This window comes from Spinacia oleracea, chromosome 2 (assembly GCF_020520425.1).
Source record: "Spinacia oleracea cultivar Varoflay chromosome 2, BTI_SOV_V1, whole genome shotgun sequence".
NCBI classification, from domain to species: Eukaryota; Viridiplantae; Streptophyta; class Magnoliopsida; order Caryophyllales; family Amaranthaceae; genus Spinacia; species Spinacia oleracea.
Genome location: NC_079488.1, coordinates 103,479,774 through 103,506,847, shown reverse-complemented (window position 1 = coordinate 103,506,847; position 27,074 = coordinate 103,479,774). Strand labels below are relative to the sequence as shown.

The 27,074-nt window shown below is 36.6% G+C and overlaps 2 protein-coding genes and 1 long non-coding RNA gene across 4 annotated transcripts; 1 reads left to right on the top strand and 2 right to left on the bottom strand.

The window, feature by feature from the left end:
• Positions 1-8,180: 8,180 nt before the first annotated feature.
• Positions 8,181-9,317, bottom strand: LOC130467144 (uncharacterized). The gene is made up of 3 exons (XR_008927303.1): positions 8,731-9,317; positions 8,519-8,626; positions 8,181-8,437 (listed from the first exon to the last, which is right to left on the bottom strand). It is a non-coding gene; the product is annotated as an uncharacterized lncRNA (long non-coding RNA).
• A 4,299-nt stretch (positions 9,318-13,616) lies between these two features.
• Positions 13,617-20,442, top strand: LOC110789485 (beta-amylase 7). Of its 2 annotated transcripts, none has more exons than XM_021994166.2 (11): positions 13,617-13,840; positions 14,421-15,049; positions 15,803-16,090; positions 16,365-16,451; positions 16,651-16,854; positions 17,152-17,346; positions 17,728-17,892; positions 18,172-18,432; positions 19,194-19,412; positions 19,623-19,842; positions 20,115-20,442. In XM_021994166.2, exons 2-11 carry the CDS (start codon positions 14,612-14,614, stop codon positions 20,141-20,143), a joined length of 2,106 nt encoding a protein of 701 aa, XP_021849858.2. In that variant the 5' UTR covers positions 13,617-13,840; positions 14,421-14,611; the 3' UTR covers positions 20,144-20,442. The 2 variants fall into 2 exon arrangements, with proteins under 2 accessions (XP_021849858.2, XP_021849849.2); XM_021994157.2 differs by having other exon boundaries at positions 15,803-16,147.
• Positions 20,443-21,153: 711 nt separating this feature from the next.
• Positions 21,154-27,074, bottom strand: LOC110789475 (uncharacterized). The gene is made up of 5 exons (XM_021994145.2): positions 25,684-27,074; positions 25,521-25,579; positions 24,498-24,626; positions 21,709-21,844; positions 21,154-21,622 (listed from the first exon to the last, which is right to left on the bottom strand). The coding sequence occupies exons 1-5, from the start codon at positions 26,386-26,388 to the stop codon at positions 21,308-21,310; spliced, it is 1,344 nt and encodes a 447-aa protein (XP_021849837.1). The 5' UTR covers positions 26,389-27,074; the 3' UTR covers positions 21,154-21,307.

The window sequence follows — 27,074 nt, the reverse complement described above, 5'->3', positions numbered from 1 at the left end:
TGGAGGGTATCAAAAGGGTAAATGAAACCAATTGAGGTTGACATGAGTGGTTAAGGGTCTCTTGCTCCTTAACCAAGGTCTCGGGTTCGAGCATTGGGAATAGAAAAAATCTCAACTGGGAGGGATGCTGCCCATCGAGGTACCCATACAAACTCCCGCGGGAGATTAGTCCACTCGCCGAAGGCGGTGGGAACTCCTGAACCCTAAAAAAAGGGGGGGGGGGGGTAAATGAGCAATATTGCGCAATTTAGAAGGTGGACCATGGTGCACATAGTGTTGGTATTTTTAATGCAATACGGATCCCTTTAACATGATAATGCTTGTGGGCCCGTTTTAGTGTTTGTCGTGGGTTATTGGTTTTGGAGTATTGTTTGGAGGTCGCGGTTTATACCATATTCCTTATAAATACTCCTTTATTTATTCCAATAATATAACCAGGGACATAGAGAAACATATAAACCCTAAAAATTATTATCTCTGTCATTATTGTCCCATAGAGATCTGAGCAGTTCTTGAAGTAATTCCAGCCTTCCAATAGGGGTACAGAGTTGGAAGGTAGCTGTGTTACCCTTGGGGAGCAATCGTCACTGAGAACCTTGTACCGGTGGTGGCGAAATACGCTTCTAGGGCAGGCGTAAAACCCGTCACAGTTTTTGAGATCAATTATTGAGTATTGTGTTTCTTCCCTATTATTTTTATTGTTAATTTCATGGTTTCAACGTATTATTTCCAACAATCTAGAAGCGTATTTTATTGTTGTTACCGTGATTTATAACCAATTATTATTTAATACGGTTTTTTCATGAAATGCCCCTGAGGTTTGCAATAATGCACCAAATACCCCTGCGCGTTTCAAAATTCATAGAATACCCCTATTTTTTCAAACCTGTTCACCAAATACCCCTATTTTGACTTTCCGTTAGTCCTCCGTTAAGTCATGTTTATAATTCACCAAATACACCTATTTATAAACTTTTTGCATAGTATACACCTATTTATAAAGTTTTTTGCACCAAATGCCCAAACAACTTATACCATTAATAATTGAATTTAAAGCCCAAAATTGAAGAACAATACATCTGAAAATTGAAGAACAAAACCCATAATATTGAAGAAGAGAATATTAATTTTGAGAGTTTAATTCCTAAAATCGAAAATCTAAACTACAAATTCGAATTCTAGTGTCTATAATCTCTCTCTAATATACCTGAATTCTGCTGTTTTTCGCCCCTTGTTGCTGCCACTGCTATTCTATGCTCACGAAGAACTCAGCTCCAAAATCTAAAATAGGAAAACCAACGAAAATACAAAAACAAATGTTGCTCCAAAATCTCCTCTAATTTCATATGCTCCCTCGAACCAAAAAGAAGAACATAAATGCTGAAGAACGAATTCGAGAACGAAAATCTGCACACACAAAAAAAAAAAAAAACGAAAATCTAGTTCTGTATTCTCTCTTAATTGCTGCGCTACCCTATATGCTCTCTACTCTATCTATTTTTGTTCTCCGTCCTTCGAATCCAACCCCCAAATTCGCAAAAAAATCAGCCCAGAAAATAGGGGCAACATGAAGTCTGAATTCAGCATCTTCAATTTCAACAGAAATATGAATTCATGTCCTGCTGGCTTCAGCATCGGCATCTTCAATTTCATCTTCAATTTATTACTCAGTACCGCCGCCGCAGTATCATCATCACCATTCATCATCGTATTAAACCTCCCCTTCTTCATCAAACTTCAATTCACGATTTCAATTCACTCGAAAATTTGGCTTCGATTATTTGGGGATTTGAGTTAGCAATTGATGTTTGATGAAGATGGTTTGAAGAAGGAAAAATTGTGGTTGGTTCACCATTTAGGAAAAAGAGATGTGAGATTGAGAGGAGAGAGGACGGTGAGGGGAGAGAAGGGATTTAGAGTTAATTAAGGTTCATTAGGTGTTAATTAGGATTAATTTAGGCATTAATTCACCTCAAATTACCCAGAAATACAAGCTGCTTCTTCCGGTAATTTGGTGGTGCAGGTGGTGGAAAGTTTGGCGAATCCACCATTTTCGCCGACGAAGGTTGAAGGTTGGCGGCGAGAGGAGATGACGTCCGGCGAATCCATTTTATCGGAGAAATTCATTGAGAGGAGAGGACTAAGCGCGGTAGCAGCGGAGGAATGAGAAGGCGGTGGCGAGAGAAGAGAAACGATGAAGAAGAAGAAGAGGGGCGAGTATTTAAGAAGGGTAAAAAACAACAGAGGAGATGAAAGGAGAGAGAAGTAATTAGATTTTTTTTTTTAAAGTTGAAATGTAGAATATTGGGTGAATAAGGGCATAAACGTAAATTAACGCTAACTGAGTACTAACGGCCGTTAAATCCAAGGGTATTTGGTGCACTTTAAGTTTAAATAGGGGTATTCTATGAATTTTGAAACGCGCAGGGGTATTTGGTACATTATTGCAAACCTTAGGGGCATTTCATGAAAAAACCGTATTTAATAAGGTATTCGATAGTCGGTAAATCTTGCTCTTGCGGAGCAAGTTAATGAACGTGATTATGGTTCATCTTGGTTGAATCGATCAAGGGTTTAATAATAACAAAAGGTGAAGAGTTTGTGTATGTATTTGTGCGGTTAGATTTTCATGAATCTGCGTCTTTGTTTCGGATGTGTACTTAGGAGTTATTTATTGATTTAATGCATTACTTAATATTGCACATTGAATCATAGAGGCCGGATGAAGTTTGAGATTCGTATTTTGATATTTGGGTGCTCATCAATTGCTCGACAAGTCTGCGGCAACATCAATGTACGTGGTTATGAGTGATATCAACGTTGCTTTGTAAATTATCCTAAATTTATGTTAGGCTAATGAATGAGAGGCTGCACTGGGATTTTGGCGAATGGCAATTGTGTGTTAATTTGCTTGATGTTCAAGTCTGTTTCTCAGAATTTGATTGGTTGTTAGGAGAAGTAATCCTATTAAGGAGTAGATTCCTATTTCCTGTTGGAAAAGTTAATTAATAAGGTCGGTTCTTTGGAATCTATAATTCAACCTCAAGGCTAAAGGCAAGGCGCAAGCGGCTATTTCTAATCCCATTGATTCCGAGAGTTTGATGTTCACTCAAACCAAATGAATTCAGTTTCCGATATTTGGTATCGCGGTTAGCTAATAGTTAAATTGCAGTTAAGTCTTTTAGAGATTGGTGGTTGCGAGCCAACGACATGGTGAGGTGAGAGTAGGACATAAATCCTATTGGTACAAATTAAGCTGTTATTCTTTAAGGTTTCCTGCTAAAGGTTAAAACTGGCCACAACCAACCCGCGGCAATGAAGACAAGCCGCACCCAGGCCGTGGAGTAGGCTGCCCCATGATGTATTTGTATGAGAACAAAAGCAAAAAGCACTCTACAAACATGGGTAAAATTATTGGTTTAGGATGATCAAGTTCGTATATCCGACCCTTGCATTCCAACAAGTTTGTGCGGTAAAAGGGGAGTTCCTTCCTGTGATTTACTTTTTGTAAAACTTTAACTTATTCGCATAATTTATTTATGTGCCCTCTAATGCAAAAGACTAACAAGTGCGTTAGTTGTGGTTTTGTGCGTTGGTCACTAACAAGATTATGCAGGTTCATTATACTTGGACGCGTAGCTAATGTGAATACCTGTTTGCAATGCTAGCAATAAAAATGAGGATGCTACTCTACTACTTTGGAGAGCACTATCATTAATGATAGTGTATCCACCATTCTTGATGTCAGGGAAGTTTCTTATCTAAATTTATGTTGGCAAACTCTAACTTATTTACATAATATGTAGATATGTCCCCTCCTTTGATGTGTGGTACATTATTATCTGATACTTTGTTGGTCAATGTGGGGGTGTGAGTTAGTGTTTGAGGCCAATTAGTTTTAGTAGAAACGGAGAGTATGTTGGAAAACAAACGCGTAAGCAATGATATGAGTAGTTTTATTAAACTAATTTCATGCTATTGGTTTTATTATGAGCATTTTTGATGCATATGTGTGTATTCCTATATGGGGTAGGTTGTGATAGTGTTCATATGCCTTGTGTGAATCAAATGTTGCTGCATTGCACACACGTTAATGCTTTAAATGAAACTAAACTTTCTATTTACTCAATTTAAGATAAAAGACAAACTGAGACAAATTAATCGGTAAAGGTACGTCCTAACTACATTTGAGTTTGTAGAGGCTTTTTGGTAAGTACCAATTCTTAATTGAGTGGCAATTATACTATTGTATAATCCTAGCATATTATGGAAATTTATCTAGAAATAGTTTCTCATAAATTGAATATGCTAACATGCTTGAAGTTCTAATATTGTATGATTAATTCATGACTTGATGATGCTTGTGCTGTAAGCATACCTTGTAGATAATCCTATATTGCATAGGTGGAGAGCGTGAAAGTAATCTCCATAATACACCGAAAGGTACAATGGGGAAAGGATCAAACGAGTAGGTTTGATATGCCCATTGAGTAACAATGATGAGCATAATTAATATGAATTTTTGGTCAATATCATTGGATCCTACAAGTCAAGATGCATACAATTAGAAGGGGCTATTGGATGATGGCTCATTGTGGGGGTAAGTAATTTTATCGCATTTCTTTATATTGCCATTCACTATTTATTGTATGTGTGAGTTGTCAGGTACAATGAGTTAATTGGCAAAGTGAGACACATTCGTGCAATTTAGACACGAGAAGATACAGTTATTTGTGAATGTGATACCTTCCTTGAGTATGTGAGATTAAAGAGAAAATATTATTTAAGTAAGGTCTTGGCACGAGTTGGTGTCAAACTAGATAAGAGGAAGAGTTTATAAATCTATGATGTGTTCAATTTCTACGGAAAACACTTGTTAGGATGAGCTTATGCTCTTAATGAATCTATAGCCCGATATTGGGTGGTTCTATGAGAGAACTTGATGGATTCACCGTTTTGTGTGAGGTTGAGTATTTTACTCTTAATGTATCTAGCCTTATGGTCCCCTAGAATGGGTGGTACTATAAGAAGCCTTGATAGATACACCGCTTTATGATTGTGAAGGTTAATCCTTGTTGCTCTTATGAGTCCATAGTCCTATTGTGTGGATGGTTCTTATTATTGAACTTGATGGATTTAAGATTAAAGTATCTAGCCTCATTGACTTCACTTACTAAGCGATTTCATGAGAAGACGTGATAGATACATTGTGCAATTTGTGAGGTTGAACAATATGTTCTTAATATATCCATAGCTCCTTTGAGTGGTCCTAATAAAACGGACTTGATGGATATACCGATGGGTAAGGTTGGACGTTTAAAGTTCTTAATGTCTTCATATCCCTTTTGGGTGGTTTATGTGGTAAAATAGACTCGATGAGACACCTATGTGAGTAAGAGGGGATGGCATCCTTCTATGAAAAACATGTTGTTTTTCTAATAATACTCACTAGAATCCAAGGGAATGTTGGCCTCGTATGACGTTTCATGCGGTCGCGGAATTTTTCAAGCTTCTAAAGTGGAAGCGTGTGGTGTTGGGTTCTTCAATAGTCGTAGAGTTCAATCTTCGAATACTTTATTGGTTGTTGAATACCTCGCTCCACTAATGTGTTAGTTCAAGTCTTTAGACACTAACATTTATGCGCTAAACCTTTCATTTACTGCTCAGGTTTCAAGATCTCTTGTCCGTATGCATTAGTGGGGGATTGTTGGTATTTTTAATGCAATACGGATCCCTTTAACATGATAATGCTTGTGGGCCCGTTTTAGTGTTTGTCGTGGGTTATTGGTTTTGGAGTATTGTTTGGAGGTCGCGGTTTATACCATATTCCTTATAAATACTCCTTTATTTATTCCAATAATATAACCAGGGACATAGATAAACATATAAACCCTAAAAATTATTATCTCTGTCATTATTGTCCCATAGAGATCTGAGCAGTTCTTGAAGTAATTCCAGCCTTCCAATAGGGGTACAGAGTTGGAAGGTAGCTGTGTTACCCTTGGGGAGCAATCGTCACTGAGAACCTTGTACCGGTGGTGGCGAAATACGCTTCTAGGGCAGGCGTAAAACCCGTCACAGTTTTTGAGATCAATTATTGAGTATTGTGTTTCTTCCCTATTATTTTTATTGTTAATTTCATGGTTTCAACGTATTATTTCCAACACATAGAGCATGGTGCTCCTTAAGAGCACTAATAATATCCGGTTACAAGAAAAGAACATGAGTATTTTTTTAATTTAGGTTTTATATAAATAGTAAAATAATATATTATTTTTATAACAAAAAAGTGAAATATTAGGATTTTTTGAATAAAACCACCTTTTAAAGTTGCAGTTTTTGAAATAACCACCTTATATGTTTTTTTTTTTAAATAACCACCTTAAACTTTGAAAGTTAAGGAAATCACCACCTAAATCTAACGTCCGTCCAAATTTCCGTTACTGGGCCCACAACCAACGACCAAAATTAGTTTTCCCTCCATTTTAACTCGATACTCTCTCTCTCTCTCTCTTCTCCTTTTTTATTGTTCTTTTCATCTTCTAACCATTTTCTTCTTCCTCGTTATTGCTCTTCACCCTCCTCCCCCATTTATTCTCTGTATTTTTTGACCTCAACCACACAATTCAAATCTGAATCTTCTCCATCTTTGGCACTTTATGCAAAGTAATACAACAAGAATTCAAGCTGAACCAAGCATCCATTTGTGGGGACCAAGAACATCTTCTCGGGTGTCAGAGGGTGAACCAAAAACTCCATGTGTGTGTTTTAATTGGTGGGAAAAGGACGATTAAGGTATTAAACTATAACCTTAATTAATCTCGAATTTGCCGATTAATTAGTAAAAAAAATTCCGCTTTTGTTGATTGGTAACCCTAAAAAATTGATTTGTTGACATTAATGCAATTTGGTTGATTAAACTTTGAATTTGGGCGATTTTATATGAATTAACAAAGTTAAAATTTGTAATCAATTGAGTTTAAATCCCTAAATTGAAAAACCCCTAAATTCTACAATTGAAGAACCCTAATTTCAATTTTGCACAAATTACCTCTTTAACTAAGTAGACCATGCTGATAATTTGGGGAAAGTGCCGAAAATTATTTGTTGATGAATTGTACTTGAAAAATTGGGAGAGAAATAGAATTAATTTGCAATTTTTTTTTCGACAGAGGTGTTTTAATGGAGGAAGTGCTGATAAAGAAGAAGAAGGAAGGAAAAGAGGAGGGAAATATAATATAGTCGTTGGTTGTGGGGCCCAATAACGAAAATTTGGATGGACGTTACATTTAGGTGGTGTTTTCTTTAACTTTCAAAGTTTAAGGTGGTTATTTAAAAAAAAAAACATATAAGGTGGTTATTTCAAAAACTGCAACTTTCACTAGTAGAAAAACATTCATTTGAGGCGTCACTTTTATATTCATTAGCGGCGTTTTTGGCGTAGCAGCAAATAGAGTGGCAGCAAATGAATAGGATTGATTTGCGGCGTTTAAAAACGCCTCAAATGAATAATTGATTTGCGGCGTATATGTAGAAAAACGCCTCAAATTAATAGTATGGTTAAGCGGCGTTTTCTACCTAAACGCCTCAAACATTGTAAAATGGCTGGACATAAAACGCCGCGAATAATGTGTAATATTTTTTTTATAAATAATTTCTTTTCTGTATTCAACAAACCCAAAATGTAGAACCTGTACTCACGCCACATTTATACAATGTCCAAAAGTATCATCAACCACCAATAACTTCCAAGAAACTTTGATTTTTACATATAATACCACCATCATATGTTTACAAAAATAAACCACCTAAATAGTTTCAAGTTGATCATAACTATATCTTTTACACTTCGTACGTTACAAATTCACACCAAAAGTATAATAAAACAATTATATATAATTTCAATAGCAGGAAACATCCAAAAAAAGAGACCGATGAAGTGTTAATTATCTACAAAAAATGTTCGGTGAAGTATGATGCCCATTTGTCTCGTATTTCATCAATTTGCTCATCGGTGAAAGGATCTCCACTTAGTGACGGGAAAAACTAACAAAATAATATATATATATATATCATAAAATAAGTTATCTTCTGTTAGATGATCTAAAAACAGCTAGGAAAATAGAAACGTACCAAAACAAGAATCACAAATTATAGAAGATAAAAGTGCGGTTGTCATCTTCATCCAGCTTGTAACATAATATATAGTACCAAAACAAGACCTCACAGAAATTCAGGAACCGAAAGTTATATTTAAGAAAGTACCACGTGACAGCTAATTTACAATGCCCTAAAGTATAAGTGTTACTTATGTGCAAGGAGGGAGTACATGGTTTTTAAAGGAGACGGAAAAGGAAAAAAAAGTAACTTCACTCACGGTAAGATAAAGGCTCCACCAAAACAGCCACGAGTCCTTCTTGTTCATGCGAGCCAATGACTATACAACACAAGAAGATGATATTACAAAGAGAAACTCAACAAGTCGTACCTTTGGGCTAAAAAAACATTTAGAACTTACCATATGGCCAAATTCATGGAAAAGACTAACAACTTTAGAGAATCGCAGTAATGCAGGAAAGTTAACATCCCCCTTTAAAATATCAGACATCAGTAGAACAACTGGAACCTGAGTATAGAATGATGATGCACGGTGAAAATCCAGTAAAGAATGTGGAATTCGGATAACACGCATATATCAAATTTTTAAATGAGATGACGTATGCGTATCACCTGTCTAGCAACATTTGCTGATAATGAACCATTTTGGAGAGGCGAAACACAAGTCTGGCCATATTTTCCTTTCCTGGATTAATGACATTGTTGTCAGACAGTTTGTTAAGTACAATGAGGATAAGGTCATCAGAAAGAGAGATAGTTGCAGAACCTGGAGTAGAGATCGAAGTACGCATAGCCCATAAGTTCAGAAGAGCTCAAATCAAAGACAAGAGGAAAATACTCTTTAAGGGCTCCAAAACCTAGATGGAACTTATCTGCTTCATCCTTTTTTACATAATATAGCAAGTCCTCAATTCCAAAAGGAATGTCTCCTTCCTCTGTTGTACAACTTTGACCAGAACTAACATGCAATAGAATGGCTGCGTGTGTTCTGTTGTGTGTGTGTTCTGCTGTCTGTGTTACCTGTGCTGTGTGTTTGAGTGTGTTGTGTGTATTTCAGGTGTGTGTGTGTGTGTGTGTTCTGCTGTGTTGTGTCAGATAAACGTACACATAGCTCAAAACAAAAACAGAAGCTTGCATCTGATCAGAACTAAAAGTCTAAAACTGATCAAAACTGAAAGTCTAATCAGAACAAAGCTTGAGTTGATCAGCACTGAAAGTCTGAAACTGATCAGAACTGAAAGTCTGAAACTAATCAGAACTGAAAGTCTGATCAGAACAAAGCTTGTGTTTTGTTTCTTTCAACTGCGCCGATATGAATATTCTCCCAGGAAACTTTGTCATTCCTTCTTATCTTTAACATTTGAGATTCAAATTTTCTGTTTCATGCTTAAACAGACAACTATTTTTAATTTTATGCAAGACCTTTTCTCTTAGGTTCATTGGAAATCAAAGGATTATTGATGCATAATAATGTGAACTCCAGTATATGACAATACTAACCATAACCATGAATTTTCACCAGATTGATGCTTCTCTGTAAAAATATTAAAACTAAGAATCAAAATTGATGAATGGTGTAACCATAAAGAGTCGAGAGTTCCAAATTAAATTTAGATATTAAACAACTAATTCCTTATAATACTGTCCGTTCAAACTTACATGGCTCCGGGACACCCACCATGAATTGACAAATTTCAAAAGTAATTACAGTTGTATAAATAGCAGGACAAGTTTGTAAGAAAATACTTCGTAGTAGATAAGATAAATTGATTTGCACCGATAGAAACTCACAAGATATAGATGAGTTTTTATTCAAAGAGACAAATGTGTCTTTTTTTTGGAAATTAACGTCTGAGTTCTAACTATCGTCATTGTTAAATCATATTCTTTAAAAAATTGTAACTTTGCAAGCTTTCCCATAAAAAGTGGAAAATATATCAGCAAAAGAAAATAAGGTTACAAAATAACTAACCTCCCAAGAAAGGGCTCAAGCCATATATTATTAACAACATGAAAGTTTCACAAAATAAGAGCAATTAGACCATGACCAGCCGGATAAAAGTTAACATATGAAGTTATCATATTGGATGTTGGTCATTAAAAGAAACAAAAGTGGCAATAGTCAATAAGCTATACTGTAGTTTGTCACTTGTTTCCAGCAATAAGATGAGAGAAGGGGGTGGGGGGGGGGGGGGGTGGGGAATGAGTAAAGATCACCGAAACACTTAGGTAGCAGATAGGAGATCTAGAGTACGATTGCATGCATATGCATACACATATAAAATGGTGCGAATATCAGTTTAAACAGATTTGTGATAGAAAAATTTGCCCACATGAGAGATCAAACGTTATCATACACTACCTCAGCAGTGCCAAAAGCTTCAGTATTTGAAATCAAAAAAAAAAAAGCAGTCTGAATTCCTTTAGCTCAGCTTCTACAAAGGCATAAATTCTTTTTAAACTGAATTTCTCCTTTAGGATATCAATCCACAACTTCCAAGATTATTCTACTTGCTCTGTATCAAAATTCCAAGGTTCATGATAACATGTTTCTAGTCCCAACACTGCACCAAATTCTTCCCTCCTTGGAATAAGAAAGCTCCAAATACCATGCTTGAAACACATGCGAGATAAAATTAAAGATAGCTTGGAAATGAGGGGGTTAAAAGACTTGAAAGTGATCAGGAGTCAAAATGGCATCTTACAAACTATGAGCAAGTAAATTCCTTCATTTCTAGGCCTTGTGTCAAATTTAATCAGCAACCAACCAATTTACCTCACTTTACAAGTTTTCTAAAGAAACAGGTTTACGACATATACAAATACACAGCAGAAAATTAAGAATGATGAAACGAATTTTTTCAAATGGAGTTGCATAACAATGAAGACGAAGAAAAATGGTATCTAATGCTGATCCAAAATAATTGGTATCTAATTCTAAAGTTGGGATTCATTATGGAGTTGATCATGGTTCCGGACTTCCGGAAATACAACTTCAATGTTCTTAAATGTAATTGTAGTATTATTAGCAATCAATATGAATAAGACTTTCAGCTTCAAACTCAAGTTTGCACTTGAGAAACATTCCCTGACAGATATAAGTTGTAGTGCACACCAACCATCATACACTATGCAATCAAATGAAAAAACAAATGGCAATCAGAAAAAGCAATGAATCATAAATATGGCATCCTTAGTTCTTTATTCTGGAAGATGATACTACTCACACGAAGAAAGGACAGACAAAGGACAGAAGTAGATGACAATTTTGAAACATAAGTGCAGAAAATAAATAAAATAAAATATCATGCTGTTGTATGAGACACTTAATAACTAACAGGAACACTACCTGCAGCTTCTAGATCAGCAGTTAATGTGCCAAGCTTCACAGCAAGTGGGTATTTTGTCTCATTGTAATGCTCGACAGCATGGTTGTTGCCACCAGTTCCATCCCAATTTTTTCTACCACAGAGGATCATCCCATCTGTTAAAGTTAACCAGTAGCTAATTTCGGGTTACCTAATAAGTATATAAAAGATTTGTTTGTTCCATAGAGGTGTTACCAATCTCCTAAATTAAGCGATTGGAGAAGAAAAATAAACAAAACCTCGAATAAGAAACACAAGCCTTCTCCAACGACATCCATGTTGAAAATAAACCAGAAAAACCAGCTCAACAGATAACTCTGAGAAGGGCAGCAGCATCAGACATCTACTCATACACATCAAGACGACGCAATACTGTTATAAATTTAGAAGAGTACAGAACTGTGATATTTTGCTGTACAATGAGATATAGGTAAAAAAAATGGTATGTCTGGATTATACATATACGATTTTCACCACATCCATTAATTAGTTGGAAAGACCAGCTACACTGATACTCTTCAATTTATTCTAACCTGATTCTTTCAGTCTTTTATTGCTTAATGGTAGTTTATATAAAGTAATAGGCAGAGTATTTGTTTTCTTGTTTGAATTTTAGAAGAAATGTTTAACTTATTTACCACCTTATTTGGTTCTTTGTTTGCTTCCATCCATTTGCCCAGTTAATTAGAAGGTACAGTTAATGTTCTATTTTGCTCTCAATAACCACTGCATTTATAGTGAAGTCTAAAACTAAGTCATAGCCAAATGTAACCCAAGAACAAATTCAGTCCATGTGGACACACTACCTAGCATGACACGCATCTAATTCAACCCTAAACTGACCTAGAATGACACGAATTTAATTTCATGCAGCAATATTGTTTCTGAAAATGAGACTAAAGATAGCAGAACAACCTCCATGTTTTTTTAGACCACAACAAATCAATAAATTTAATTCAAAAATTCACCTCCTGAATTATCTTCTAACACTTGAGGTTGCAACAGCCTCCATCATTTCTGCACTAATTTCAAATCAAACCCAGAAAATATAAATAAACAATTCAACAATTAAAGTAAAATTAACAAAATTAGTAGAATTTCAGCAAGAAAAATTATGTCTTACTGGAATAAAACTTGTGTTTTTCTTAAATTTGTGATCTTCTTTCTTCGAAGCACCTCAACTAAACATCAAATTTGCAAAAGAAATTAGACATACGAAATTACCTTACCTCAAATTTGAAGCAATTTTAAGGTTCTTCTAAGCCAAAATTTGAATTTGATAATTAGGGTTTACATTTTCGGTGGAGAGAGGAGAGGAGAGGAGAGGAGAGAGCAAGAGAGATTCGATAACTCATACACAATTCATGTTAATTGAGAGACTGAAACGAGGGGAATAGAGTAATTGAACCGAATAAACGGCAAGGATGAGGAGGAGTCAGAGGAAGCATAATTTACCTTAAGGAAGAACAGTAGTAGTGGAGATGAGGTCGAAGGATAGTGACGGCGTAGATGAATCTGAAGCTTCACTTTCCCGGTGAATTCGGTGGTGGAGATGAGGCGAAGGACAGACGACGATGGTGGAGATGAGGTTGAAGGAAGAAGAATGTGGTTTTGTGAAAGGACGAGAAGCAAAAGAAAGAAGCTAAACGCTTGGTGAATATGTTTGTTGGGACAACACTTTGCGGCGTTAAACGTGATGACGCGGCAAACTAAAATGGTTTGAGGCGTCATAATTCAAGATAACGCCGCAAAGGAATCTTTTTTCACCTAATTCATCTACTTTGTCATTTAGTTAGAGGCGTTCTCAAATTAACGCCGCTAAGTCATGGCAGCAAATAAATAATTTTCTACTAGTGTTTAAAAGGTGATTTTATCCAAAAAATCCGAAATATTATATCGCATGTTCTTTTGCCGTAGTGTCACGTTCTTTTGCTTATGCACATATGTTCTTTTGGTGCACCATGCTCTATGTGCATCACGGTCCATAGTCCACGGATTGACAATATTGATCAAATGTGCAATTAAACAACTTTGAGTTCTCGGCAAAAGGCACGTGTTATGTGTGGTCCGTTTGGACTTTGGACCCGGAATGGTTTAGTACCCTTTTAGTCCTTACTGCAGTGCCCTTTCCCTTCCCATGTGCCAATGCTAAACCCGTGACAATATTCCTCCTTAGCACGCTTCAGTCTCCTCCACGCGTGTTAACTCTTACCTCCCTCGCATGCTCGCACGTTTCAACGTCCCAACTACTTTTCTCTCTCCTCTCGCCGGAATTCTCATCGGAAATTCCCGAATTGTCCTCGCTGACTCCTCCTGCTCCTTCACCGATGTCATAAAACGCCACCGTTTCTCCGGTATTACATCTTCTCTTGATTCTAGGGTTCCTTTTGTTTTTGCATTCAAATTTTTTAGGGTTCTTTTTTTTTGCAACGAATTTTTAAGGGTTCTGATTCCTGTTTTTCCAATTTCTGGTAAAATGCGGGGTTATATTTTATCCAATTTATGATTTTTTTAAAAAAAATCTTGTAAAATTCAGGATTATATTTCACTTGCTGATATTGAATTATCCAAAAAATAATTTTAAAAAAGTACAACCTTAATTTCAAAATAAGTGGCCAAATTTTGTCACTATGTTTAAAGTTTGAGAATTTTGAGTATTAAGTTCTTAATTTTGGATTTGTTGTTTGGAATGTGAGACTATCATTGCTAAATTTAGCTTAATATAGCATAATACCCAGAAAAGATTAAAAAAATTGATGCCCAAAGCTTTAACAATTATTAGGAATTGTTGTTTCTGCATCAAAGTATATGTTGAAATAACATGATCCTGTTGACCTGTTATAAGTTATAACCATCATTGTATGTTGCGGTGGTGAAAGAAGGGGGAGTTTGTTGAAGTAATGAAGTATATCATTGTATGTTTCGTTTATATAGGTTGCCTAGAGAGGCCAAACTCATCTTCCCGGAGACTAGAGTCAGTGTACTGCGAAAATTTAGAGCTTATTTTGCAATGCTGTGTGAAAAAGAGACTACTTTCATCGATATGGCTAGCTGTTTCATCCAAGTATTCGTTGAGAAGGACATATTGTTAACTTTTGTCTAGCTAATATTTAATCTTTAAAAAGATGAATGTGGCCACGGATATGCAAAAGTTGATTAGAAGTAGTGAAGGTGATGAAGAAGAAGAGATGGATATGGATGCACAGGAAGAAGATGATGACGAAGAAGGTAAAAACATGGCAGCTGCCATGATGGTCAATATGGATGGAGGAATTGCTACGAGCAGCGACAGTCAGTTTCAGTATCACCCCCAAATCCAAGAAGAGGCAAACAGTCAGGGAGGAGTTGCTAAAAGGCCGAGGCCATTAGAGGAGAAGGAGAGAACAAAGCTGCGGGAGCGGCATAGGAGAGCTATTACGGCTAGGATCTTGGCTGGGCTTCGTCGCCATGGGAATTACAATCTTAGGGTCAGAGCTGACATAAATGATGTGATTGCAGCTTTGGCAAGGGAAGCTGGCTGGGTTGTGCTTCCAGATGGCACTACATTTCCTTCACAATCTCAGGTACTTGATATTTTCCTTACGAATTCACCTTTTGAGATAATTTTAGAGAGTTGTTGGACATAGAACAATGTCCAGTTTGTTCTTAGTTTATGGCAATGTAGCATATACTATGTGTTGCTGGATCTGTTGTGACTTGTGAGTCATAGTAGAGCAATGATCACAAGATTTTGAGTTTAGGATAAGATCTTAGTATTTGGATGTTTTTCAAAAAGCAGTAGCGACCAATGTATGAAGTTTAAGACTCATTTGCAAATCAAGCTAAAAGATCTGGAAGAATCAAGAAGTGGTGCAGCTTTTTTAAATTTCCCTCTTAACAGTATTTTTCCAGTTTTATGTTTTTTCTGCTAAATTACATTAGTCTTCTCTCGTATTTTCTGTTTACTCCTTCCTATGCCTTTCTTACTTCTATAAGCTGTTAGATGCTCTGTATGGCCCTTCATTATGCCTAAGACTACAATTATAAAATGAGAGTGACAGTGGTTATCCAACAAAGTTCTGGATTTTTTATGACTTGGCATGGTGTTTTCTTTACATTTTAAAGGATGAGATCGTGGCATATATCTTCCAGCTGGGATGGTATCATAGTATTGCCATATGCATTTCCAAAATATTCATGAATTGGCTGTAGATTTTTCTCTTTCGGCTGCATAACCTTAAAAATTCATTTATAGGGACCAAGTGTTCTCTGGCTCCATTTGTCTATATTTATATAAAGTGTGAGTATCTAACTGAAATCATTTCTAATTTACCTAGGATTCAAGGCCTTCTGGTGAACCTTCAATACCAGCTGCCGTGCCCTCTTCGCAAATGTTGCCCCAGCAGACTCTGTCTGCTTCCTTCAAAGGTGTATGCCCTGGCTATCAAAACTCAGTGGAATATGATACATGTCAAATGAAAGGTGTTTCTGTGCCTACTGCATCTCCTTATGATGTATCTTCCAGTCCACATTCCCATGCATCCTCCACTGTAGGTAGTAGGGGAGAAAGAATAGACAATCATCTTCATATAAGTAGCTCTGTGGATATCGTTGCTAACAAACAGGTGCACTATCCCATCCTTTTTACCCCTCCCCCCAACAAAATAAAAAGAAGAAGAAAGGTGCATTATCCCATCCTTTTTTTCATCTATACAACACCTTTCTTAACCTTTTTTTTCAGATTTTACATGTACAATATGATAATGTGGGCAGATTCAGAAAATTCGTTCCACACTTTTAATTGACCTATTCTTTACTGGCTAATATACGTGTTCTCGTCTTCTTGCTTGTTTTGTGCTGCTTATAGTAATAATCCTGTTTTCCACTGTACAATGATAGGTGGTTGATTCCGTTGATCCCTCCTCAAGGTTACATGAGCATGACTTTGCTGGCACTCCATATATTCCAGTTTATGTAATGCTACCAGTGAGTTTCCCTCCTTTATATTTTAGTTTATGTTTAAACCGTAAATTGTAATCCTGGTGTTTCCTTAGTCAAAAATTTCCGCTACTCATCTTGGATGATCTTGACTGCTCCTCTTGACATCAATGAACAGGTTATAGTTTGTGTGACGGTTCCCTTAGATACTTAAATCCATACATGATGTCTTTACTAATTGGTGCAGTTGGGAGTCATAAATATGAAATGCGAGCTTACTGACCCTGATGGGGTGCTGAAGCAGCTGAGGATTTTGAAATCAATTAGTGTTGATGGTGTTAAGGTTGACTGTTGGTGGGGAATAGTGGAAGCTCATGCTCCGCAGGAGTATAACTGGAATGGTTACAAAAGACTCTTCCAAATTGTAAAAGATCTCAAACTTAAATTACAGGTAAAGTTAAGGGCTGATGGACCTAGATTTATATATTGTGTTTCACTGTTGCCTTTTGAAAATTGGGACTTGAATTCTAGGGCATGATTAAATTACTGTTTGTTAATTGTCAAGTATTTGACATAATAAATTGATATCCAAAAAGAACATATCATCAACCAGAAGCTTTAGATTTGTAAGTATGGCTGGGAGAAAAATGACTTTAAGTCCGTGCAATTGGTTTCTGTACATGCTTGCGTGTTAGCTGCAATATGACATTATGACCTATTGATGTTAGAAATGTGTTCAACTGTGCAGGTTGTGATGTCATTTCATGAATGTGGAGGCAACTTTCGCGATGATGTTTGTATTCCTTTGCCCCTTTGGGCGACGGAGATTGGTCGTAGTAACCCTGACATATATTTCACTGATAAAGAGGGACGAAGAAATTCTGAATGTCTTTCATGGGGAATTGATAAAGAGCGGGTGCTAAAAGGTCGAGCTGCTTTCGAGGTATTGTATTTTTTGGTTTTACTGCCTGGTCATATTTGTAAATGTAAACTAACCAACAGTTCTACTTCTAACCGAGTCTGTTAGCAATTTTGGGGAACCCTTTTCTGAAAAAGCATTTGCAGTTTGATCTTTCTAATATGATGGCATTTCTCTATGTAATGGAGCTGCCCCCGTCAGCCTCCCCATTGATAATTTTCCACTCAGAACCTCTTCCGTTTGTCATGTATGTCAGGAGATAAAATCAGAAAACAGCTGGCATTACTCTGTTCATGCCCCCTGAGTAAATTCCAAACTTCTGTGTGGACTGTGGACTACCACAATCATAAGACATCATGTAATATAGATATGCGTCATGTTTCATCCTGTCTTAAAATGATTCAGGTCTATTTTGATTTCATGCGAAGCTTCCGGATAGAGTTTGATGAGTTCTTTGAAGATGGTATCATTTCCATGGTTGAAGTTGGACTTGGTCCATGTGGCGATTTGAGGTACCCCTCTTTCCCAGTTAAGCATGGCTGGAGATACCCTGGCCTCGGTGAATTCCAGGTTATTGTCAGATAACTCTTTCAATCTTGTGAATTATGTTGCCAGGTTTTGTTCTCCTGTGCCTGTTGATTCTTTTGCCTTGTATTGCTTGAGCATTACAATTTACATGTTTCATGGATTACTGCCTCTGTTTTACTGCTAGTGTGCTGTTGCGTTCTGCTATATCAAGTTTTGATATTTCTATTGCCAATACAACACCTAGTCTTTGACTCTTTGTGTAATACATCATGTTTTGTGTGTGTATAACATTTCAACGTTTTTTTCTGCGCTGTTTGGCAGTGTTATGATCAGTACATGTTGAAAAGCTTACAGAAGGCAGCTGAAGCCAGAGGACACTCGTTTTGGGCTAAAGGGCCAACTAATGCTGGTTTCTACAACTCACAGCCCTATGAGACCGGATTTTTTTGTAATGGAGGTGAATACGAAGGCTATTATGGCAGGTTCTTTCTTAAATGGTACTCTCAAGTCCTAGTTGAACACGGTGACCGGATACTTTCTTTGGCCAAGCTAGCTTTTGAAGGAACCTGCATTGCTGCAAAGGTCTGTTGAGCTTGCCACTTTCATCATGTTATATTGCATCGAATCCTTGTGGTCGGGCCACAAACGAGTTTATTGAATGTCAACTGTAAAGGTGCATCTGCTGTAGATTTCTAGATTTTTGTATTATACTGAAAGCAAGGAGAGTATTTCATGATTTTCTTTGAAGAAATCTTGAATAGGAAAATTATAACCATTATGCATTTCTGCTTAAGCCCATTACATATGGTTCACTTAACCCGTAGGTAATCTGCTCCAAGAGGCTACCATCACAACCACTTTCCGACTTAGGTGATGTGTCTAGGAAATGAGTGCCAGTTGAGTTTATTCCCAAAACCTACAACAAGATATCCACATAATTCTTTAATTCCTCTTTGCTATGCTGGTTCTTTGAATATGGTAGGTGAACAAGACTTGATATTCTTTCTCCCCAATTCTTGTAAAAAGCCCCTTTCCTATGATTGACTTAGCTTTATCTTCTAGCTCAGGATCCTGGAAAAGAGCTCGACCTGGAATAAGTCTCAACCAGCTCATCTCATATCCGGCATAGACTAGTTATAATCAAAAGTTATAAATTTTGCTTATTCCAATTTTTTAATCTGTCTCCTCTCTCCCACATCACGAATTCTGGTTCTAGTTGGAGGCTGGTTTCAGCAAAAAGAGTTTGCACTTTCAGAAAGCATGTGCTGGATTTTGATCTTAAAGTTCCCCCAACTTCAGACCTTTTTTGTTAAACTGAAGTTATAACTCTGATTTCTGGGCAGCTATCAGGGATACATTGGTGGTACAAGACTGATAGTCATGCAGCTGAACTAACAGCAGGGTTCTACAACCCATGTAACCGTGATGGTTATGCTGCGATGATGTCCATGTTGAAGAAGCATGGAGCTGCGTTGACCTTCACACCTGCAGAAGTGGACTTGTTGGATCAGCTTGAGAATTCTTCTGAACCACTTGCCGATCCTGAAGGACTGGCTTGGCAAGTAAGTACTAGATAACATTGTTGTTTGCAGCATTCTTTCCTCTAATCAACAAAGCCGAAACACTTGTTTCGACTAAAAAGAAAGCATTTCTTTCTTTTTTTTTTGGCTGAGTAAAGATAGCATTTCAGTTAAATCTGCTAGAATGTATTTTAGTTACAGTAGAAGGTTTGAGATTTTAATGGTCAAGTGTTTTTTCTTCGTTTTTGGCAGGTTCTGAATGCTGCATGGGATGTTTGCATTCCAGTTTCCAGTGAAAATTATGTTCCTTGTCATAGTAGAGAAGTATATAACAAAATGCTCGAAAATGCAAAACCCTTCAATGATCCCGATGGACGGCACTTGCTATCATTTACATACCACAGGCTTAGTCTCCAACTCATGGAAAGACACAATCTTATGGAATTTGAAAGATTTGTCAAGAAAATGCATGGTGAGACTACTCTCAACCATATTTCTCCCCTTCTTTCCTGCCTTTGATGTCTCAACTAAGTCAGGTGCTAATCATATTCATTGCCAATTTAACGATGAATTTGCATTTCTTGCTCTTTCAAAGTTACTCTGTTCCATGTGCTTCTCGTGTGACTGGAAAAAAAAGTTCTTAAAATGAAGCCTGAAGTATACGATTATGCCACAATGATTTTCTATATTTTCTCAATCAGTGGCAAAATATAATATGGTGTAACGAATGTGTACTTGTTGCAGGAGAAGCAGTTCTTGACCCCCAGATATAATTGAAGATAAATTGTCCGATTCTTCTGCGGTTGACTGTTGCAGTTTTGGTATAGTTAACAAATTGGATAGGTGAACTCCTTAGTGTAAATGTCAAACAAACTTCATGTACATGATTTGATTGGTAAGAAAAGCCGGATATTTAGTTAGCTAAGAGAGCTTTTGCTTTGAAGTTTCACAGTATATATTGGTGTAAAGGTTCATTTCCTTCTGATTCCAAACATTCAGTGTGCATGTTGCTTTTGCAAACATGATTCATTCTGCATTACTACTATTCTTCAGTGCGAGAAGATAACATTGATGTTTGATAGCACAGCAGTAGGATTATTTTTCCGATATATCCTACATTATTCATTCTGCATCAACTTATACTTCAGTGCGAGACGTTTGATATTTGATATACAGCACAAGAATTATTTATCCGATTTATGCTCTTGGGTATTACAGCGTAGTGCCTTAGTAATTTTTTTATTTTATTTTTTGGTGTGAATGAGCTAGAAGGGAAATATAGGTTACAAATGGTGGTAGGGGAACCTGAGATTTATCGTATGCAGACCTTTAGTCTTAACCATTAAGCCAATGCTTTATTGGTCCTAGTGCCTTAGTACCCTAGACTAATTCACTTTTCCAAAAGCATGGCCGTTGAAGAACCCTGAAACATAAAAAACAACACATCTTTTCTGGTGATCCACAATAGTTGTGGCAAAACTAGCTGACTTGACCCAACCCTAAATAGTGATCTAGACCTGAATTTTCTTTAAACTTGAAAACCTGATTTTGACCCCGAACCCAAAATTAATTGATTATCAGAGTGACAATATAACTGAACCAAATGGACCAACCACGCATCACGACCCAAGGGGAATGGGACATGGAATCAGAAAAACGAGGGAAGAAAAAGATTCAAACTTTTAAGCGAGCTTACTTTTGCTCCCAGGCAGCAAAGGAACTGCACTAAGATTTTGGCTTCGTGAAAGTAAATGGCATAAGAGAAATGAAGTGTGACCAGTAATAGAACTTAAAACAAATAAAAGAATGTTCCATTTTTACTAATATTGGAGGAAAATTTTCTAATTTACAAAGTAATGGAGTATGAATAATCAAAGAATGTGATAGCCAAGCAAAAAGCAATATTTGATTGTGAATTTGTATTGTATAACTTGTTATTATTTAAGTACCATATGGCCCGACTCATTGGTGTCAAAAAGTCGCCCAATTAAATCACCCCAGCTCTCCCTCCTCCTTTTGGATGATGATGATGATGAGCCTTCTATACTTGATCTATCCGAACCCTCTCCTGACTCGGGGGGGTTATTGAAGGTTCCATATGGTGAAGGTAGGAATGAGTGAGGAACATCCAAGGCGATAGCCCTCTCGAGGGCTTTTCTATACTCCTGTGTGTGTTCTCTTGCAAGTTTCTCTTGCCGTTCCATCCTTTGATTTGGTGGAATATCCATTACGCGGTCATTTTCCATCATCAACTATAATCATAACGAACAAGATAGAGTTGGTTATTATTAGAGGGTGGACTATTAAAGTGCTACTAATATGAATTAAATGAACTTACATCAAGAGCAATTTGGGATTCTCTTTCAATCCAAATGATTCCATGGTCGGAAATAGCATTACAGGATAAGATCATATGCTCAAATCTTCCATCAACAGGAACTGCTGTTCTTACAACTGGAGGAAATCTTTGAAATCTACAATCCAATAAACAATATGATTTAGAAAAACAGGCATGACATATTTTATCTTTCTGTTTCTTTCTAATTTCAGAAGGTGGGGAGGGATTGAAGCAAATGTGCAAGAGGATCACTTCAACTATCTCATATAACGGTTAGGTAAACAAGTGTGCTTTTCACCTGAACAGTGAATAAAGTAATAAACACAAACAAGAAGGAAGCCCTTAAATCTTCAGTTTCTCTCTTTTGAAGGTCATAAGGGCATGAATAATGAATTTTCAGAGAAAATAAATCATATGCCCTTGTTATATCCTTATAGTGTGTAGATAGATGCATGGCCTTAGCTGGTGGATTTACCTTCTTTCTTGTAGACAGACAATAATGCTCTAAAAGACAAATGGTGAAACACTACGGGCATGAGGGGCATCTGTAGGAGGTGCCACCATTCAAACTACGACAATACATACAAACAGAAACCCTATAAACCCTATCAGGTGTGGCAGCGGCAGCCCAACCTATAAACCCTATAACAAGATTTTGAAGAAATTTTCGTGTCTATAGTATAACTTAGAGCATTTACTTCAGGTTTTAAAGATCTGCCATCACATCCTCCTCAACTGTGATGGGACCTAATGCTCTTAAATTTTACACTAACTACCCCCTTACTTACAGAGTTACACCACCAAGAAGATATTAATGTAATACAGATAACTTATGTTTGGCATTGAAGAGTTCAGTATGCTCTACAACTCAAAACCAGATCACTTCCCCCCTTTCTTTCAACCCCAAGAATATGATCATGTAAATGTAATACATGCTCTTGTCACTGATATAGGTCATTTAGGAATTGCCTTGAACATATCAGTATCCTATTTCTACTCTCTAAGCCTGATACAGTGGTATCTATGATATTTAAACATGTCCCCGTGTTTCTGAACATGATCGTTTAGAAATTAGGATGCTCTTCATAAACAAGCTTTCTAAAGGGCCTTACCAAACAATTAGCCTGGGAGAAAATTTGAGGTCATAACTTTTAATTTTAGTCAAGGTTTAATTTTGACGCGTCTGACTCTGTTCTGTCTTTTGCTGGTTAAGAGTATGCTAACTAGTCTCCTAGTACCTAGGTCTTACTCCTCTCTATTAAAACAGTCTCTAGTACAGAACAACATAGGATGGACACACACAACCATATCTATAATCAGTTCTTAAAATAATGCAACAAAAGATGAACATTGGACATCAGATGCCTAGAAAATGTTAAAATATTAATCTAGAAAAATCTAGATAATATGTTTGTAAACATTTAGTAGTGAAATGTATTGTGTAGAAAAATCTAGAAATATGATTGTAAATTATAATCTAGAATAATCTTAGGAAATGTGTAGAATTATCTTAAGAAAAATCTAGTAAGAAAATTCTAGATAAATGCCAAGTGTAGAAAAATCTAGAAACTAGGATACAAGAACTATAAATATGTTGTATGTGCATAAGTTTAGAGGTGAGCCAATTAAGAGAGCTCCCACAAAATATGAGGGGTAGAAACAAGTATTCTACCAAAGCAAATAGTGTTGTACAATTCTTATTAATGTAATCAATGATGAAAATACAATTTTGTTATATAAATTGAGGTCCATCAAAACTTCCGCGTGTGTCCTCAAATTTCTATCAGAAAATACTCCAAAATAGAAATCCATGAAATTGATCACCCGGAAAAATATTTAATACCTAAATAGCTGTTAAACAGATGGGCAGGTAACTACCATATGTTCAACTTTCATACATTGATGCAATCAATGCACTTGGAGTAAGCCCCCATGGGTCATACGGATATTAAGGATCAAGATCTATTAACAGTCCACAGCCCCTACTTATGTAAAGAAAATGAACCAGTACACTACTTACTATCAAGCTCGGTCAAATCGAGCAAAGCTCATTTATTAAGAAAACAAATGAACACAGAGTCACAGACATACTTTCATGTTCAAGTGAAATTTAAGTTGAACTTGAACAGTAGAACTCGGCTCATTTATCCTTAAATTTTGTTCTATGTGTAATGAAGTAGTCAAATTTTGTGTATTTAATATGTTGAAGTATAAATTGATTATTCTACGAATATTTGCTCATTATATGTCATTCTTAATGAAAAGTTCCTATTATATGGAACATATTTAGGAATTAAGTATAATACATAAACAAGCTCAGCTCATTCTGTTGTAACTTACACACAGAGAGCAAACAGAGAAGAACACTACTAAGTGCTAACACTTGGGTTACTCCAACCACAACTACTGTTACATGAACAAAAAAGAGTATTCCAACACTTGGCTCAACCTGCCCTCCTTGAAGCCCAACTAACTGTAGTCCAGCCCATTGTATAGATAGAAATAAAGGAAAACATAAAAAGTTGGTTTACCCAATTATTTATTTACGCTAATACTTTAGTTACTAATTTGTGTTATAACTTTTCATCATGACTCAAGATCCTTATGAACATTCTTGTTTATTCTCCTAACAATAAGCTTATTTCAGATGCTTCAGACCATAGCTCAGTATAGTTTGCAAGATTTAACACAACTTAGCTCATATAATAATACAATTTAGCTCGGTGAAGGCCTGATACATCTATTAGAAATGAGTAGGTTGAATAAAAAAGAAACCTCAAATGACATACCTAAAGGGCTTTCTCTCCACGATATGATATACACGGCCTGGTGCATACAGCCTCCTCGGATCTGTTATCATCTTCTCCTCCATCATGCAAGTGTCTTTCAAGCACATGACGCATAATAAGCACGGCAAACTGTTAAAATACATAAGTTAGTGGGATTTGATGTATGCATGAGCTGATTGCTATATCTATACAAGTGTCTTTCAAGCATATAATGCATAATAAGCACGGAAAACTAGTGCATTCCATAGAAGAAGAAAATCTAGAATTCAAGGTAGTTCTCCAGCACTCATGTTTCACAAGAATCCTTAGTCACTTTTTTTTTTCGAGGGATCCTTACAGTCACATTCTGATGACAGATCAAGCCCATTTTAAGATCCCATTTAAAAATACTCCATCTAGCGTCCAAAAATAACAAGCACCTTCCCCTATTGTCTCCATTTAATCAATTACATAGAGGGGTTGCAAAGTACCTAAAATGCTAAAAGATGTATCTGGTCATACATAATTCTTTGGAAAAAACTGATATTATAGAGCAGACAGAAAAACACATGATGCTAGCTTTGCTGCCTTGCCGACAAACACCCCACTTGGAGTTGAAACTGGAGTTTTAAAGAATTCATTGACATCTATCTTATTGGAACTCTTCATTTCACCTCAGTTATGTGCGTCAAATCCCAACACTTTGACAGGGGTACAGACCCTTGGCACTTCATTAGGACTAAAAACACAATTGAAAACACAATACAAAATAAACATCTATTCAATTTTGGTAACATTTGCCTTTTGGCAAGGCCACTTACTTGGAAGGTGTCTCATAACCGTTATCAACGCAATATAAACATCTATTCAAAGGCATAAATTTCAAATTTAGTATTCGAACATTCTAATTACAACAAACACACAGAGACTGTTAGTTATTTCTGGAATAACCAACAGTAGAGTATTCCATCAACTAAGGAGGTGTCTTGCACAAAATAAAGGACATTGCATCACAACAGAGTTTAGGACATACAAGATCATTACCAGATTAGTGACTTGAAAACATCTTCTAAATCAGCAGTTGTACGGGGTAAGAAATCATCCTGTTTATGAGAAATATGTTTCATGAGAAATTCCTAGATTCGCCTTCTATTCTGTTAAGGTGAGTAAATATGGAGTTAAAACCAGAAGACAATGATGATCATACCTGAAGCACAACAGAATTAACAACATCTGCATATCGGACAGCCAAATTCAAAGACATGCATCTTGGGGGAGCCATTGCATAGCATCCTATCCTCTTCCTCTCGATATTCCCCAACATATCCAGATTTTGGACAGCCACAAGTGCCAACAAGGAGACTACACCAGCGCCCAACGAATGACCAGCAAAGGTCAACGTATAAGTAGGATTTTCCTCAAGCAAACCCCTCAAAACTTCATGCTCCGTATCAAAAACCCATTGAGCAGCTTTTAAAAGACCATTATGCACATACCCACCATCAAACGGTGCTCTCCCTAGTTTATTATCGAATAGAATAGCACGATCACTCTCTCTCCCCATAGTTAGTCCCCTAATAACCAGCACTACATCGGCATTGTCATGATCAAGATATACCAAGTACGGAGTCACCCTACCCCCAGTATCTTCATAATCTTTTCGCAGTACCACCCAATCAGGATTCATTCTATATCCATCTGGGGGTGCCCAGACGGGATTTCTAAGATCATCTTCATATACAGCTAAAATATATCGACAAAGTCTAGATATAGGCTGAAATTCCTCAACAGTAGCAAGGCCCCAATCCTGACTCTCATGGCCGGCGGCATATATACAACGTTTCCAGACCCATCTAGTACACGCTAAGCAATATACACATTCAAGTATTGGCAGGCAACATGCAAGTGACATTTGCTCAATGTTGGAAATACATCTTCATCAATTAAATTCTGAAACCGAGGCAAACTACAAATGACATTTGCTCAATGTCGAAAATACAACTTCAATTGTTATTCTACTGATCAATTACACATTGGAACTGAACATACAAGGTTTACACACTTACAACAAATGGGTATTCAGATTTCTACAACATTCAGCTATTTATGTAAATAACAGCCAAATTGATTGCAAAAAAGTCTCAATTTCAGTTTGGGTTCAAAAATTGGACAAAATATACAGATGGGTATACAAGATTACTCAATCAGAAGGCAAAGAACAAACAAAACGGGGATGTTATCTTATAAATAAGCAAATTTGAGAGGGTTTTACCTGGAAATTTCCTAATGGAATATACAAAGGAAAAGACAAGATTTTTTAAAAGAAAAAGTCAAGCTTGAATTATTGCTGAAGATGAACTCTGAAACAAACCCTTGAATTCCCCAGAAATTCGAAGACTGGTATTTGATTACGGAAGTTGAGCAATCATTCAAAGTAGCAGAGACGGGAAGGTAAGAAGCTTGAAGGTGGACAAATCTAATTTTGGGTATTGGGTATTGGGATTTGGGAGTATTATAGTTATAGTTTTATAAGTTTGGTTTTTTCTGGAGCCTTGAAAGTTGAACAGTGTTGATTGTTAGCTGGAGTTAATGGCCTAC

Bases quoted from the DNA above. Each gene is read 5' to 3' on its own strand.
- LOC110789485 (XM_021994157.2), top strand. From the start codon at position 14,612: ATGAATGTGGCCACGGATATGCAAAAGTTGATTAGAAGTAGTGAAGGT. The intron at 16,855-17,151 runs GTAAAGTTAAGG...TCAACTGTGCAG, and splicing joins ATCTCAAACTTAAATTACAG to GTTGTGATGTCATTTCATGA. The intron at 17,893-18,171 runs GTTATTGTCAGA...GCTGTTTGGCAG, and splicing joins CTGGCCTCGGTGAATTCCAG to TGTTATGATCAGTACATGTT.
- LOC110789475 (XM_021994145.2), bottom strand. From the start codon at position 26,388: ATGTCACTTGCATGTTGCCTGCCAATACTTGAATGTGTATATTGCTTA. The intron at 25,580-25,683 runs GTATGATCATCA...TCTCATAAACAG, and splicing joins TTAATTCTGTTGTGCTTCAG to GATGATTTCTTACCCCGTAC. The intron at 21,845-24,497 runs GTATGTCATTTG...ATTGGATTGTAG, and splicing joins GTGGAGAGAAAGCCCTTTAG to ATTTCAAAGATTTCCTCCAG.